Source organism: Dromiciops gliroides, chromosome 4, assembly GCF_019393635.1.
Source record: "Dromiciops gliroides isolate mDroGli1 chromosome 4, mDroGli1.pri, whole genome shotgun sequence".
NCBI lineage: Eukaryota > Metazoa > Chordata > Mammalia > Microbiotheria > Microbiotheriidae > Dromiciops > Dromiciops gliroides.
In genome coordinates, this window is record NC_057864.1 from 468,195,113 (window position 1) to 468,209,435 (window position 14,323).

Below are 14,323 nucleotides of genomic sequence, written 5' to 3' on the forward strand. Positions count from 1 at the left end.
TCAAGAAGACCTGAGTTCAAGTCCTTTGAGCCATATTGGCAGTGCAGCGCTGAGCAGGTCAATTAAATCTTGGTGCCCCCAGGAACTCTCCAAAGGCTACAGGGCAGTTGATGATCTGCATTGGGAGAGGGAGTTTCTACCCTGGCAGCTCCTTACACCAGTGGATCACAGGCCCAGTTCAAGACCCAAACCAATCTATTTTATTGACATCTTTTGTTCTGACATCACCTCTATTTCTGAATCTATCCCATGTCCCTTCTCTACCCATTGGGCCACCCCACATAACCAAGAATTTTTTAAAAGAGAGAAGAATAATTCAGTGAATCTAACAAATCAATCTGCCTCTATACAGAGTCTCTGTGGAGAAAGAGATATCTTATTTACTTTTTAATCTATGAACTATTTAGACATTTCCCTTTTATAAACTTTCCTGTGAAGGGTGCCCAGTACCTTAAATGACAGTGAAGAAATTAAAAGTGCTTATTAAACATTATCAAAGTTTCATCTTAACCAAGGTACATACAGGTATATGGATCTGTTTTTATAGTAAATAGGCATCTCTCAATAGAGCTAAAACACTCATTTTTACAATTAGGGAGCCTGATATGGATAATGGCTTAGCAAAGAAGACTGAGAAATCTTGGTCAGAGAGGTAGGAGGAGAACTGAGAGAAAGAGACAGACAGAGAGAGACCTGAGGAGAGGAGAGGAGTGGAGGGGGGGGGGGAGAGAGAGAGATACAGAGAGAGACAGAGAGACAGAGACAGAGACAGAGAGAGACAGAAAGACAGAGAGACAGAGAGAGAAGGGGAGAGGAGGGGAGGGGAAGGAGAGAGAGCAATGTCATGAAGCCCAGAGAAGCGAGAATATTCAGGAGGAAGAAGGTGGGCAGCAGTGGCACATGCTGCAGAGAGGTTAAGGAGGATAAGGACTAAATTGGCAACTGTGGAAAGGGCAGTTGAGTGATGAGGTCAGAAGCCAAAGTGGAAAGACTTGAGGAGAGGAGGCAGCAGTGCATGCAGCTCCCCTGACTGCGCCCCCCCCCAAATTTGGCAGAGAGGAGAAATATAGGACAATATCTAGAGGGGAAATTGGGTCTAATGAAGGTATTTTCAGGATGGAGATGGGTATGGGGTTTTTGTTTGTTTGTTTTTTGTTTATTTTGAGGGGCAATGAGGGTTAAGTGATTTGCCCAGGGTCACACAGCTAGTAAGTCTGAGTGTCTGTCAAGTGTCTGAGGCTGGATTTGAACACAGGTCCTCATGAATATAGGGCTGGTGCTTTATCCATTGCGCCACCTAGCTGCCCCCTGAGATGGGTATGTTTGTCAGCAGAAGAGAAGGAACCAATTATTAGGTAGAGATTGAAGATTAGAGTGGAGGATGATTATAAGGGCAATCCAATTGAGAAAGACAGGAGGGGATGGGATCAAGGGATTGGCCTTGGTGAAAAGAAAGGCCATCTCCTTATCTCAGAGTGGAATAGAGGAGGAGAGAATGGGAATGAGGTTGAAAGGTTTTACCTGGCATACCATAGGCACTTAACTGCTCCCTGGGTTGTTGAGTTAGAGTGACTGGGAGGAGGAAAAAAAGTTGGAAATAAACAACTGTTTATTTTGATAATTTTGTTTTGTTTAATTTTAATTACTTAATTATTTTGTTTAACTGATACAGTGATATGAACAAGTTTCAGTCTTGGTCTGACTATTGATTATACATCTCCCCCACAACCCCCACTCCCCCAGTCTGGCTTCTATAAAACCTGTGGCCTGACTGCGTGATCTCAGTTTTGTTCATTTTTCTCATTCTGTGGCAAAGATAAAGAAAATAGTGTGATGAATGAATAAAACATTTTCTTTTTTAATTAGAGGGAATATAAAAACAGTTTAAAAAATTTTTTACCATAAACAGTACTTCATATGATAATTGTGTATTTTTTTTTTCAAGATATGCTTTTTCCTCTTCCTAAGGGTTTTCATTTTTGGAGCCTATATTCAGACCTCTCATATAATAAGAAAAATAAAGGCTAAATTAGCATCCCTGTGTGAGTCAGTTATCTTTTTTTCCTAGAACTGAGCAGAGCCCTGAATTAGGTATAGCACAGGAGTATTTCAGAGGAAGAAGAAATATTCCCTGACCTCAGGAAGCTTATAGTCTAACATATGAGACAGCAATATGGAGAAACACAAGGGATGAACCATGTGTGTTCATTGTCTATATGAAGTCACATACCTGTTTGGGAAGGCCAGAAAGCTAAAATGATCAAGTATGTTCATGAAGGCGGGAGTAAGTGAAAATCATTCAAGTCAGGTGAAGAAAAGTGGAACACTGGAGCATTGGGCAAGGGGGTTGATGGAGACATTGGGTGGAAAGAACACTTGGCCCAAGAGTCAGGGGACCTAGCTTCAAGTCTTCCCTCTGACACTGACCCCCTGTGTGATCTTGGACAAGTCACTTAACCCTTCGTCATGATTTCATCATTTAGAAATGAGAATCAGTGGCCATTGTCCATGGCTGTTTCTCCACTCTTTCCGGATGCCTTAAAACAGAGATCACTGGATCACAGAATCTAGAACTGGAAGGGACGGGGCAGCTAGGTGGCGCAGTGAATAGAGCACCGGCCCTGGAGTCAGGAGGACCTGAGTTCAAATCCGGCCTCAGACACTAAAAACACTTACTAGCTGTGTGACCCTGGGCAAGTCACTTAACCCCAATTGCCTCACCAAAAAAAAAAAAAAAAAAAAGAACTGGAAGGGACTTCAGAGGCCCTCTCATTTTACAGGGGAGGAAGCTGAGGCACAGGGTCCTAGGTCACCTAAGTAGTACATGAGAGAGGCAGGGGCAGGGGGAGATTTAAGCCCAGTTCCTCTGCCTTCAGAGCCCCTGTGCCACAAGGAGAAGGCTGTTAGGATCAGGGAAGGGTCTTAGAACATAGAATGTCAGAGCTGGAAGGGACCTTAGAGGTCATGGCCCTCACAAGGGAACTGAGGCTGAGAGAGAAGAAGGGACTTGTCCAAGGTCATTCCTCACATTAGGGTTAAAACTGGCATAAGAACTCAGGTCTCTTGCCCTCCCACTGTGCCGCTATTTAGTCTGGGGCACTTGCTATTAATCAGGTGCTGTCCAACAAGGCCTCAGCTTTCAGATTTAAATCCACTCTCCTTGCTAGTTTTTATGATGTCAGAAAAATGGGAACATTGACCTTTGAAAGTGAGAACAGAAGCATTTTGTTTGTGATCATGCTTCTGGAATTCCCTGATGTCAGTCCATCCACTTCCCTTCTTTATTTGGGGACCCTCTAGGGACTGTTCAGCTTCCAACATCGGATGTGTCTCATTGCTCTCACCCACTTCCTTTGGTGTTTGGGGAGTGAGGCTCCACCCCTGCCCCAGCATGGGGCGTCTGGAGTGGGGGGTAGAGAATCCAAGCAACACTCACCACCAGCAGCTGTTTTTAACTTAACTGCTGCCACCTCCAGGTGGACTGAGCTGCTAGGTTTGGAGAAGAAGAGCTCCACACGGAAGCCCCCAGAACTGGGTTCTAGCCTCCGGGCTCCACTTCGGTGTGATTTGGACATGACACCTGTCCTGGGTGATCCAAGGATGCCCACATTTATGTGGCCAGGCCAAGCCTAAAGAGAAAGGCAATGTCCAATTTGTAGCACTTATAATTAGCGGATGACGGCTTTCCTTTCTAGTGATATCAGGGGACAGTTTTTGCAGTCAAATGCATCTGAGGTCACCGATGGATGCCTAGTAATGTCTTTGTTCCAAAGACTCACTTATAGTCTAATAAATCTGGCGGAGTTCCCTGGGCAAGGATCCAGGCTTAAGTTGACTATAGCCCTTTCTTTAGAAGAAACTGCACTCTCCCTCTGCCCCCTCTTAAGATAGGACAGGTCCCCTCTGAAGTCACCGCCAGTGGGTAACGTCTGATTTCTTCAAAGCTGTGTCATGAATTTACAAGGGGCTAATTATGGGTCTGGCTTACTCTAAGCCCCTGTGTCCTGATGCTTAGAACACAGAGCTAGAAGGGGCCTCAGGAACACTCTTGTCCATTTTACAGAAGAGGAGATGGACAGGCCACGTTGTTTTCCCAGAGGTCACATAGCTGGTTAATGACCAATCTGGTTTTTCCTGATCTGGTGCACTTTCCCACATTGCCTAGGATTTCTTCTCTTCCATCCTACAATTCCCTGTTTTCCTTGGTCACCACAGAAATCCTAGGCTCATGGATTTAGAACCGGAAATGGTGATGGGATCGATCATAGATGGAGACCTCAAAGGAATTTCAATTCCTGTTCTACTCCCTGCATTTTACAAACAGGGAAACTGAAGTCTGGGGCAATCCTAGATGATCGATTTTTAGAACTGGAAGGAATCTATTGAGTTGAAACCTTTCATTTTATAGATGAGGAAACTGAGGTGGAGAGAGGTTATCCAGGTAAGAGTGGAAAAGCTGAGATTTGAACCCAGATCTTCGGATTCCAAATACTTGACGGTTTCCATCATACTGCACTGCGTAGAGATTTCCCCTCATTCCTAGAACTGACATTCTAGAGCATATTATTAAAGAGATGGCTGATGAAATCTAGAGAAGGAAGCAGTGATCATGAAGAACCAGCTTTTCTTCACTGAGAACAAGTTATGCCACCCTAAACTTCTTTTCTTTTTGTGACAAGATTGCTTGACTAGTAGATTATTAGGATGCTGGAGAAATAATAATAGTAGTAATAATAATAATAATAATAATAATGATAATAATAAAAACTTTAAGGTTTCCAAAGTACTTTACAGACATTATCTATTTTTATCCACAAATTACTGATGAGGAGACTGAGACATAGTGATGTTAAGAGACTTACCCAGGATCTTATAGCTAGCTAGTGTTTGAGTCAGCATTCGAACTCAAGTCTTCCTGACTCCAAGTCCAAAACCGTATCCATGATACCTCCCACCTGCCTCTGTAGATGTCAACAGAGCATTTGATAAGAGTCTCTTTTACTATTAGGGGAAAGAGTGTGAGACACAGGGTGAGATGATGGTATAATTAGAAGTGAGTGACCAGATGCACTCCCACCAAAATTTAATGGTTGGAAGTTAACTTGGGAAGAGGTATGCAGCCCATCAGCGAGCATTTATTAAGCAACTCTTGTGTACCAGGTAGTGTGCCCTTAGGACCTGGGGATGCTCCAACTCCCTCTGGGGATACTGACAGTCTTCTTTCTTGTGCCCTTCCCTTCTCCCGCCTCTCTCCCTTACAGCTAAAGAGGGCCAGCAGCGATGACATGCTCACCAAACCAGGCAGTGCCAGCCCCTCAGGAGTCGTCAGGATGAAGAAGACGGCTACTTCTGGTGCCATCTCGGAGCTCGCGGAGAACCGTATCAAGAGCTGCGTAGGTAGGCGGGATCTGAGCAAACCTGAGCCCAGGTCCTCTGGACTGACCGCCGTTCCCCCCAACTGCTCCATGACCACGCTTCACTTGTGATTCTAATAGCAAAGTACTTTTCTCAGCCCCCTGTGAAGTGGGTAGGGCAGGCATTGGGGTGGAGGACATAGGGAGCTGCGGTAGTGTAGACGTGCCTGGGACTTGAATCTCTGAAGGGTGTGTGAGGCACTAACGGGTGCGGGGACCTGCCCAGAGCTATTCCACAGCTAGTGAATATCAGAGGTCAAAATGGACCCTCGAATGTCTGAAAGACCATGATTAGCCAATAAGGCTTAAAACCGCACTAGAAGGGGGCAGCTAGGTGGCACAGTGGATAAAGCATCGGCCCTGGATTCAGGAGGACCTGAGTCTGGCCTCAGACACTTGACCCTAGCTGTGTGGCCCTGGGCAAGTCACTTAACCCTCACTGCCTGGAAAAACAAACAACAAAACATAAAACTGCACTATGACAAACAAAAAACAAAAAAAACAAATACACTACGACCAAGGTATAACTTCTTGTGTAGACTCTCTGACTACGCCTCTTCAGTACAGTTCCAAGATTCACTCTTGGAACCTAACGTAGTTGTTGCTGTTGTTTGTCCTTCGTTCTTCAAGAGGACTTGTGACGTAACTTAAGTGAGGGAGGGTCGTGCAAGGTCACCAACCTCACTCTCTCTTCCAGAACCATCTGGGTCTAGTGGCAAGAGATATATAGTCATAGGGAAGTGAATTTTGCCTCGGTGTAAAGGAGAGCTTGCTTTGTAATCAAGAGCAAGTCGTCTCGGGCAACTTTCTAAGACCTTTCTCTACATCTAGGAGTCCATGAGTCTATGAGTCTCTGATCTCCCAGCTTATAGAAGGTCACATAGGTTGAGGAGGTATGAACAGGTAGTGATCTTTACTACCTAGGTGGAGTAGGGAAGGGAATATACAACAAGTGCCTTTCAAATATGATCTCATTTAATCTTCTTAACAACCCTGCGAGGTAATATTAATAATATCTAACATTTATGTGGCACCGACGGTGTATCAGGTGCTGCGCTAAGCTCTCTACAATTATTCTCTCATGTAATCCTCACAACAACACTGGGAGGTAGGAGTGTTTATTTGCCTCACTTTATAGTTGGGGAAACTGAGACAAACAGAGGTTCAGTCACTTACCTAGTAAGAATCTGAGACTGGATTGGAGTTTAGCTCTTCTTGACTGCAGACCCAGAGCTCTATCCACTGAGCCACCTTGCTGACTCATTGTGGATACGATCCCAGAGTCATTAATGACTAACCTGGGGAAGCATAGGATTATGTGGGACCCGGAGAGGGGACTTCAAAAGCCATCTAGACTCAACCCCTCATTTTATAGGTGAGGATACTCAAGTCTAGGGAGGTTAAGGGATTTGCCCTAGGTCATTCCCAGGATGTATTTCCAAAGGTGGTGGATGTCCCATGACCTTTAATTTTGCCGGTTTTCAAGAACTGAGCCTGGGGAGACACTCCAGTCTTCTCTTCCACTTTTTTCTGCCTCAGGTAGTTTCCCCTCTTCTTAGAGTTCTTATGTTTCACTTTTGTTTTTAGTTTTTTCAGTTGTTGTTTGTTTTGTGGGGCAATGAGGGTTAAGTGACTTGCCCAGGGTCACACAGCTAGTAAGTGTCAAGTGTCTGAGGCTGGATTTGAGCTCAGGTCCTCCTGAATCCAGGGCCAGTGCTTTGTCCACTGCACTACCTAGCTGTCCCCTATGTTTCACTTTTGTGTAAAAAGAAGAAAAAAAAAAGGACATTGGAGGCAGTGATGAAAATCATCTCCCCCATTATGACAACATGAAAATCTCATCCTCCATTTACCTCTCATTGCATTTTTAATCATTTTCCAGTGAATCCTCTTGTTCCTTCCTCTCAGCAGGTTTTTATTATGTGTTGAATGCTTTTATTTAACAGCACTAGAGGCATTTTATTAAAAATCTAGTGGGGCCCCCTATTTAACTTTAATGAAACGATTTTCTGACTTGATTATGTTTAGGTAAAACGGCATCATCTTTAGTCTAAATGTTTCTTATTATTGAACTACTAATTTTCTTCCAACCACATTAATTGCTACTATAAATTCTGAAATGCCTAACTGGGATTTTCCAATTGACGGGTGGTTTGGAGTTCTAAGTTGAGAGGTGTGCCACTAGGTGGCGCCAACATCAAGCACATTCACGTCGACCCAAACTCCATGCTTTGATCCGGTTCATGATTTGTTTTGGTTTGATGATGGAGAATTGGAAGGTAGCTCCGGCAGAGAATCTAGTTCCACCCGTTCCTGGAAAACAACCCCCGCTTTCTGAAGACCTTTGAGGGGAAAGAAATTGATCAGTCGGTTCTCACTGAAACCTACAATTGGGAGAGTGGAAGGGTTTGGAAAATCCCATAAGGGAGAATCTAGGCTCCTAGATTTAGAGATGGGATGGACCTCAGACTCTGTGGACTCCATTTCCAAAATTTTACAGAGAAGTAAACTGAGGCCCAGAGAGTTTAAGTGATTCTTGCCCAATGTTAAGAGGGGTGTAAGGTCTAAGACTCAGAGTCAGCTTGTGACTCCCAAGTTCAACACGCTTTCCACTAAACCACACGGCTTCAATATGGCAAAAATTCATTTATTCTGAGTATTTGGGGACTAGTTTGGGTTTTTATTTGTTTGTTTATTTTGCGGGGCAATGAGGGTTAAGTGATTTGCCCAAGGTCACACAGCTAGTATGTGTCAAGTGACTGAGGTCGGATTTGAACTCAAGTCCTCCTGAATCCAGGGCAGGTGCTCGACCCACTGCGCTACCTAGCTGCCCCCTTAGTTTGGGGTTTTTTTAAATATGAATTCCTCTCATCTCAATCAATTCTAGTGGCTCCTTATAACCCCCAGGACCAACCATAAAGTCCCTTGTTTAGTATTTAAAGCTTTTCACAACCTTTACAGACTTATTACACCTTATTCCCCTCCATGTACCCTAAAATCCAGCTATCTTGTCCTCCTTGCTGCTCCTTGCACCCATTTCATCTCCCTTCCCCATGCCTTTGGACTTCCTATTCACCTTGTCTGGGATGCCCGCCCTCCCAATTTCTGATTCGTAGAATCCCTGGATTCCAAGGCCTTCTGTGGCCTCCCCACACCCACCCCAAGCCTCCAAAGCCTTCCCCATATTGATTTATATATGTCACCTCCCGCATTAGAATGTTGACTTCTTTAAGGTGGGGACTTCTTTGGCTTTTTCTCTGTGTCCTCAGTGCTTTAGTAAGCACTCATTAGATGCTGGTGGATTGATTGGATTGATTTTTTTGTGTGTGAGGCAATTGGGGTTAAGTGACTTGCCCAGGGTCACACAGCTAGTACGTGTTAAGTGTCTGAGGTCATATTTGAACTCAGGTACTCCCGAATCCAGGGCCGGTGCTCTATCCACCGGCGGATTGATTATTGATTGAGCAAGGTCATGTCTCGTGTTCTTAGAGCTTCTAACTTCATCAGCAGAAGACCAGCAACAGCCTTATAAAGGGTGGAGCAGAAGACTACGTGAAGTGCCAGTCCCTACTTAGTGCTTCTGTTCTGGGTGCCGTCTTTTAGGAAGTGTCTCAGCAGACTGGAATGCACCCAGATCAGAGGGTGACGGAAGGCTGGAGATGGCATGAGGAGCCATTGAAAGAAGAGGCCAAGGCTAGGCATGGATGGTTATCTTCAAGGGTTTGAAGGGCAGTCACATGGAAGCAGGAGAAGTTTCATTCTGCTTGGCCTTTGAGGACAGAACCAGTAGCAATGAAGGAAGCTGGAAAGGGGCCCAATTTAAGCTGGAAGTCTCCAAAAGTGGACCAGGCATCCCCTGCAGCTAATGGGTTCCTCTTCACTGGAGGCCCTCAAGCAGAGGCTGAATGGTCACTCGTAGGGGATACCACCCAGGGGGTGCCTGTTTGGGTCTTGGTTGGAAAAGATGACCCACGGATTCTGTGACTCTGGGAAGGGACTAGTGTGGACTAGATCACCTCTTAGACTCAGAAAGCACTAGCCTAAAGTGTGGGGAGAGAACATGATACAGAGGGAGAGCAGTGGGTCTGGAGTCAGAAGATCTGGGTTCAAAGGCCCGGCTTTGCCTCTATAAAGTCACTTGTGCCTAGGTGCCCTGGAACTAGGCAGCGTCTGAGAACCTCCCAGTTCTAAATCTGCCCTATAGGGTCATCCAAACCAACACACCCTTTTATTGGGACAGGGTGTCCTGAAAGTCCAGGTGCAGCTAATAGTAACTTAAAATGCACTAAAAGCCTTCAGAAACCCCGCATGCATCATCGGGAAGTAACCGATAAATGTCTCTCCTCTTCCGATAGATAGATTAGCCCCGCATGGCAGCACTGTCAAATGAAATGGACATTATCCCAACATTACCCGAGTTGTTACGCTTTCAGGGTTCCTGTTTCCCCAGCTAGAAAAGGGGATGATGGTAAATGACATCCGAGGTCTCTTCTAGCTCTTAATCTCTGATTCTGTATTAATTCCAAACCGTTAAAGCTTGAAGCTGCGTGAAGACTTTTGGGCCTCCCGTATGTTATTGTAAAGTGGCTCGTCAATCATTGTACCGGTGCCTGGAGGCTGAGTATGAAGGACAAAACAATATTTTATCATTGGGCAACACAAAGAGGGGAGGCCAATACAGCAGCCCAACTCCGGCAGTCACCCTCCAGCAGAGAGGAACGTCTTGCATATAGATTGCTATGGCTGTGTTATAGATTGTATGTATGCAGGCCTGCATTCAAATTCTGCCTCTGAATTCTGCTTTTTAGAGTTGGGAAAGACCTCAGGTCATTGAGTCCAGCTCTTATTTTATAGATGAGGTGAATTGGTTTGCTTGAGGTCACATGGGTTGTGAAGGGCAGAGCTGGGTCTGGAACCCAGTTTCTCAAACTCCAAACTCAGTGTTCTTTCCACTGGAACACATTAGTTCTCCATGTATGGTGGCCTAAAAAACAGGACCTAAGACAACTATAGAGCAGTTGGGTGGTTCAGTAGATAGAGTGCTGGACCTGGGGTCAGAAAAACTCATCTTCCTGAGTTCAAATCTGGCCCCAGACACTTACTAGCTATGTGACCCTGGGCAAGTCAATTAACCCTGTGTGCCTCAGTTTCCTCAACTGTAAAATGAGCTAGAGAAGGAAGTGGCAAACCACTCCAGGATCTTTGCAAAGAAAACCCCAAATGGGATCATACATAGTTGAATATGACTGAGCAACAACAAGAAGAAAACTTTATTATAGATATTTAACATAAATTACATAGAGTTTGAATTTTTAATATTGTATGTGAGAAAACATAAGATATCTGGGGACTTGTAAGAGAGGATTTGATTTGAATTCTACGGTAAGGTTGGGGAGAATGGTCACATGACATCATAGAGCCAGACTTCCTTTTCCAGATAGGTTAATGCTTTGTGTCTCTCTAATTTTTTAAGTAATTCATGAAAATTACTCTCCCAGCACAGGCAGGGTCATTTGATTAGCATGTGCTCAAGCCCACTGGAGCGTGTGCCAGGGACTAAGATGTTTGACTGGGAGTCAGTTGGTTAGGAACAGTGGGAACAGCAGATAGGCAAACCACAGTGTCTGTGATAATAAAATGTGTCAATGGTGGGATGACGTTGGCTAACTCAATGTGGAAGATGCTTTAGAATAAACATGTCAGAAGTGATTAAAAACTCAGCTAGGGAAGTGTAGAAGAAGGAAGAGACAGAATGCTTGCAGCTTTCTGCTTTCTCTTTCCCATCACCCTCTCTGCTCTGGAGTAGGGTCAGCTCAGCCCATCAAAGGTGGTGTGTGTGTGTGGCGGGGGCAGGGGGGGAGGGGGGGACGGGACAGTCACTAGATGACTTGAGCGAAGAGAGTGCTGGACCTGGAGTCGGGAAGACTTGAATTCAAATCCTACCTCAGATATTTCCCTGCCATGTGATCCTGGGCTAGTCTCAGAGACTCGGTTTTGTCATTTAGCCTCCAGTCTAAGAGATGGGATCCTTGAAAAGAAGGCGTCTTCAGGCTGGGCTGTGATATGGTCAAGGCCGCTTGGCCCAGCACCAGAATAAACAAATTCAGCATGGAACACAAGAGAAGCATCGTGCAGGGGGTATCAAGAGCTGGCCTAGCAGAAGGGACTCCCCCCAGCCTGGGGAATCTTTCTTTGTGCTCCCCCTACATATCAGTTTACAGAGGCTATTCATGAGAAAGGCGGGGAGGGGTGGGGGAGGCTGGAGGACTTTCCAGTGAATTCATGGAAGATTGAGGTTCAGGTCTGTGAACTTGGCCACGACCTTCTGAAATGGTCAAGTCCCTCTGTGGAAAACGTTATCAGATTGGCTCTTTCAGCTGCTCTTCCTGGTGGATGGCACACACTAGGCTATTGTGTGGCTGCTCACTGCTTGGAGGATTCTCTAGGTCTCTGGGGTTCACTGCTGGGCTGGATGAAATTTCCACTTGCATATTCATTCCTTCCATGTCATCATCCATTAAAAAGATAGAAGAGCGGGGCAGCTAGATGGCGTAGTGGATAGAGCACTGGCCCTGGAGTCAGGAGGACCTGAGTTCAAATCCGGCCTCAGACACTTAACACTTACCAGCTGTGTGACCCTGAGCAAGTCACTTAACCCCAATTGCCTCACTAAAAAAAAAAAAAGATAGAAGAGGGACGGACAGTGGTGGTGAAAAGGGCATACCTATAAGAGCAATGAATCCTCCCCTTGGAGCAGTCATGTACATGTATATATGTATAGACATATATCTATACATATACATGTGGGTATACATATAGACATGGGTATGCAAATGCATATATGTCTATACACACATATGCACACGTCTATAGGTACATGTATATATGTATATACACGTGCATGCATATGCACATATTTATGCGTGTATATATGTCTATAGATACATGTATATGTAAACACACCTAAACATACATATATGTATATACATGCCTATAACACAACTACATATACTTGTATATATGTATGTATATGTCAATATACACCTACCCACACATATATGTATGTACATGCATACACACATATCTATACACAGTGTGTATATGCATGTGCATGTATATGTAAATGCATACATATAAACCTATATGTATATATGCATACATATAAATATATCCATATGTACATTGAGTGTGTGGATATGTGATATAGCTATATGTGTGTGTAAATATACATGTCTCTACATATACATGTATATATATATTTACATAAATTATCTCATAGTGTCCTCACAATAATCCTGTAAGGTAGGGACTATCATTAACCCCATTTTGCAGCTAAGGCCTGCCCAGAAATTGGGCAACTTGTCCACGGTCACACAATTAGAGAGTGTGGAGGCAACTAGGTGGCTCAGTGGATGGAACACTGGCCCTCAAGTCAGAAGAACCAGAGTTCAAATCCAGCCTCGGACACTTAATAGCTGTGTGACCTTGGGCAAGTTACTTAACCCTAATTGCCTCCCCCACAAAAACCTGTCTGAGGCAGGATTTGAACTCAGGTCTTTCCTGACTCCAAGACTGGTCCCTCCTGCCTTGTCCCAGCCAGCTGCCTCAGCCCGCCACTTCAAGATCTAATTGAGACTGTTGTGTGTTTTGACATCTCCCAAAAGAAGCCCAGGTTCAATGAAGACCCCAACAAGCATTTATCATGCATCTGCTGTATGCCAGACTGTGCCGAGTGCTAGGGCTGCAAGGACAAAAATGAAACATCCTTCCCTTCTTTCAATCTGCCTGGAAGATCAAAAGCATAGAAATAAGTATGTAGATACAAGTTACCTTTCAGGGAGGAGGAGGTCAATAAGTAGCAAATAAGGGGATCAGAAGAGATTTCTAAATGGGATTATTTGTAAGAAAATGCTTCATACAATAACATACATCATTTATCTGATATTGCCAAGAAATGAGGCATTCCGAATAACTGACATTCTGCATATAACTGAAGCCTACCACTTTAAGCACATTTCAATGCTTTTTAAAAATAATTTTTGGGGGGCAGCTAGGTGGCGTTACAGTGGATAAAGCACCAACCCTGGATTCAGGAGGACCTGAGTTCAAATATGGCCTCAGACACCTGACACTTACTAGCTGTGTGACCCTGGGCAAGTCACTTAACCTTCATTGCCCCGAAAAACAAACAAACAACCCCCTCCCCCCAAATGTACTGCACAGAGTAAAGGAAGTTTGCCATGACTACAACAACAATGTAAATAAGGTCAGCAGTTGAGAGACAGCAAAATCCATCAGTTACAATAGTCAATGTCAGTACTTCACGTCTAAGACACAGGGACCCATCCTTCCTCCCAGGTAATGATGGAGAAACCATTTTTCAGGCAATGTATACAGTATGAAGGGTCTGTTTGGGGGTTTATTGGAGAAGGTCACTTGAGTCGAGACAAAACATGTCAAATTTAAAAAATCCAATGCATTTTCATGCTCAGAAATGCCTCGAAATGCTCAGAGGCATTTCATGCCTTCTTGGAACTTAATTTAACCTTTTCTTGATGACTTCAAATCATTATTATGAATGTAGTGGAATCAGAGCCCAAAGGAACCCTAGAGATAATCTAGTCCACCTTCCTTAAAGGCTGAGACAGCCTCTTAAATTTTCTTTTCTATTCCCCATCCTTCCAATACTTGTCCCTGTCGACCAATAAAAATGGGCTGAGTCGAGTTTAATACATGCCTTTTCTCCCACATTGATCTCAGAAAAAGTCTTTAAGAGGGTATAAACACCTCCTCCCACTCTTTTCCCCTGAAAAGAGAATGACACCCTTTGGATATTTTCTTTCTTTCCCTAAACTGGGACCCTTGAAGTGGGGAATTATATCCTCATTATGGACTTAACATGTTTTTTT

General features: G+C 44.3%; 1 protein-coding gene across 6 annotated transcripts in view; it reads left to right on the top strand.

Annotated features, from left to right (window-relative positions):
- Positions 1 to 14,323, top strand: part of SPECC1 (sperm antigen with calponin homology and coiled-coil domains 1) — a 370,950-nt gene that overhangs the window by 98,581 nt on the left and 258,046 nt on the right. For all 6 annotated transcript variants that reach the window (XR_006356318.1, XM_044001980.1, XM_044001981.1 and 3 more), the window contains exon 3: positions 5,262 to 5,397. Coding sequence is in view for 5 of the 6 variants with exons in the window: in XM_044001980.1 (XP_043857915.1) it covers positions 5,262 to 5,397 (136 nt within the window). In the remaining variant the exon portion in view is untranslated. The remainder of the gene's footprint in view (positions 1 to 5,261; positions 5,398 to 14,323) is intronic.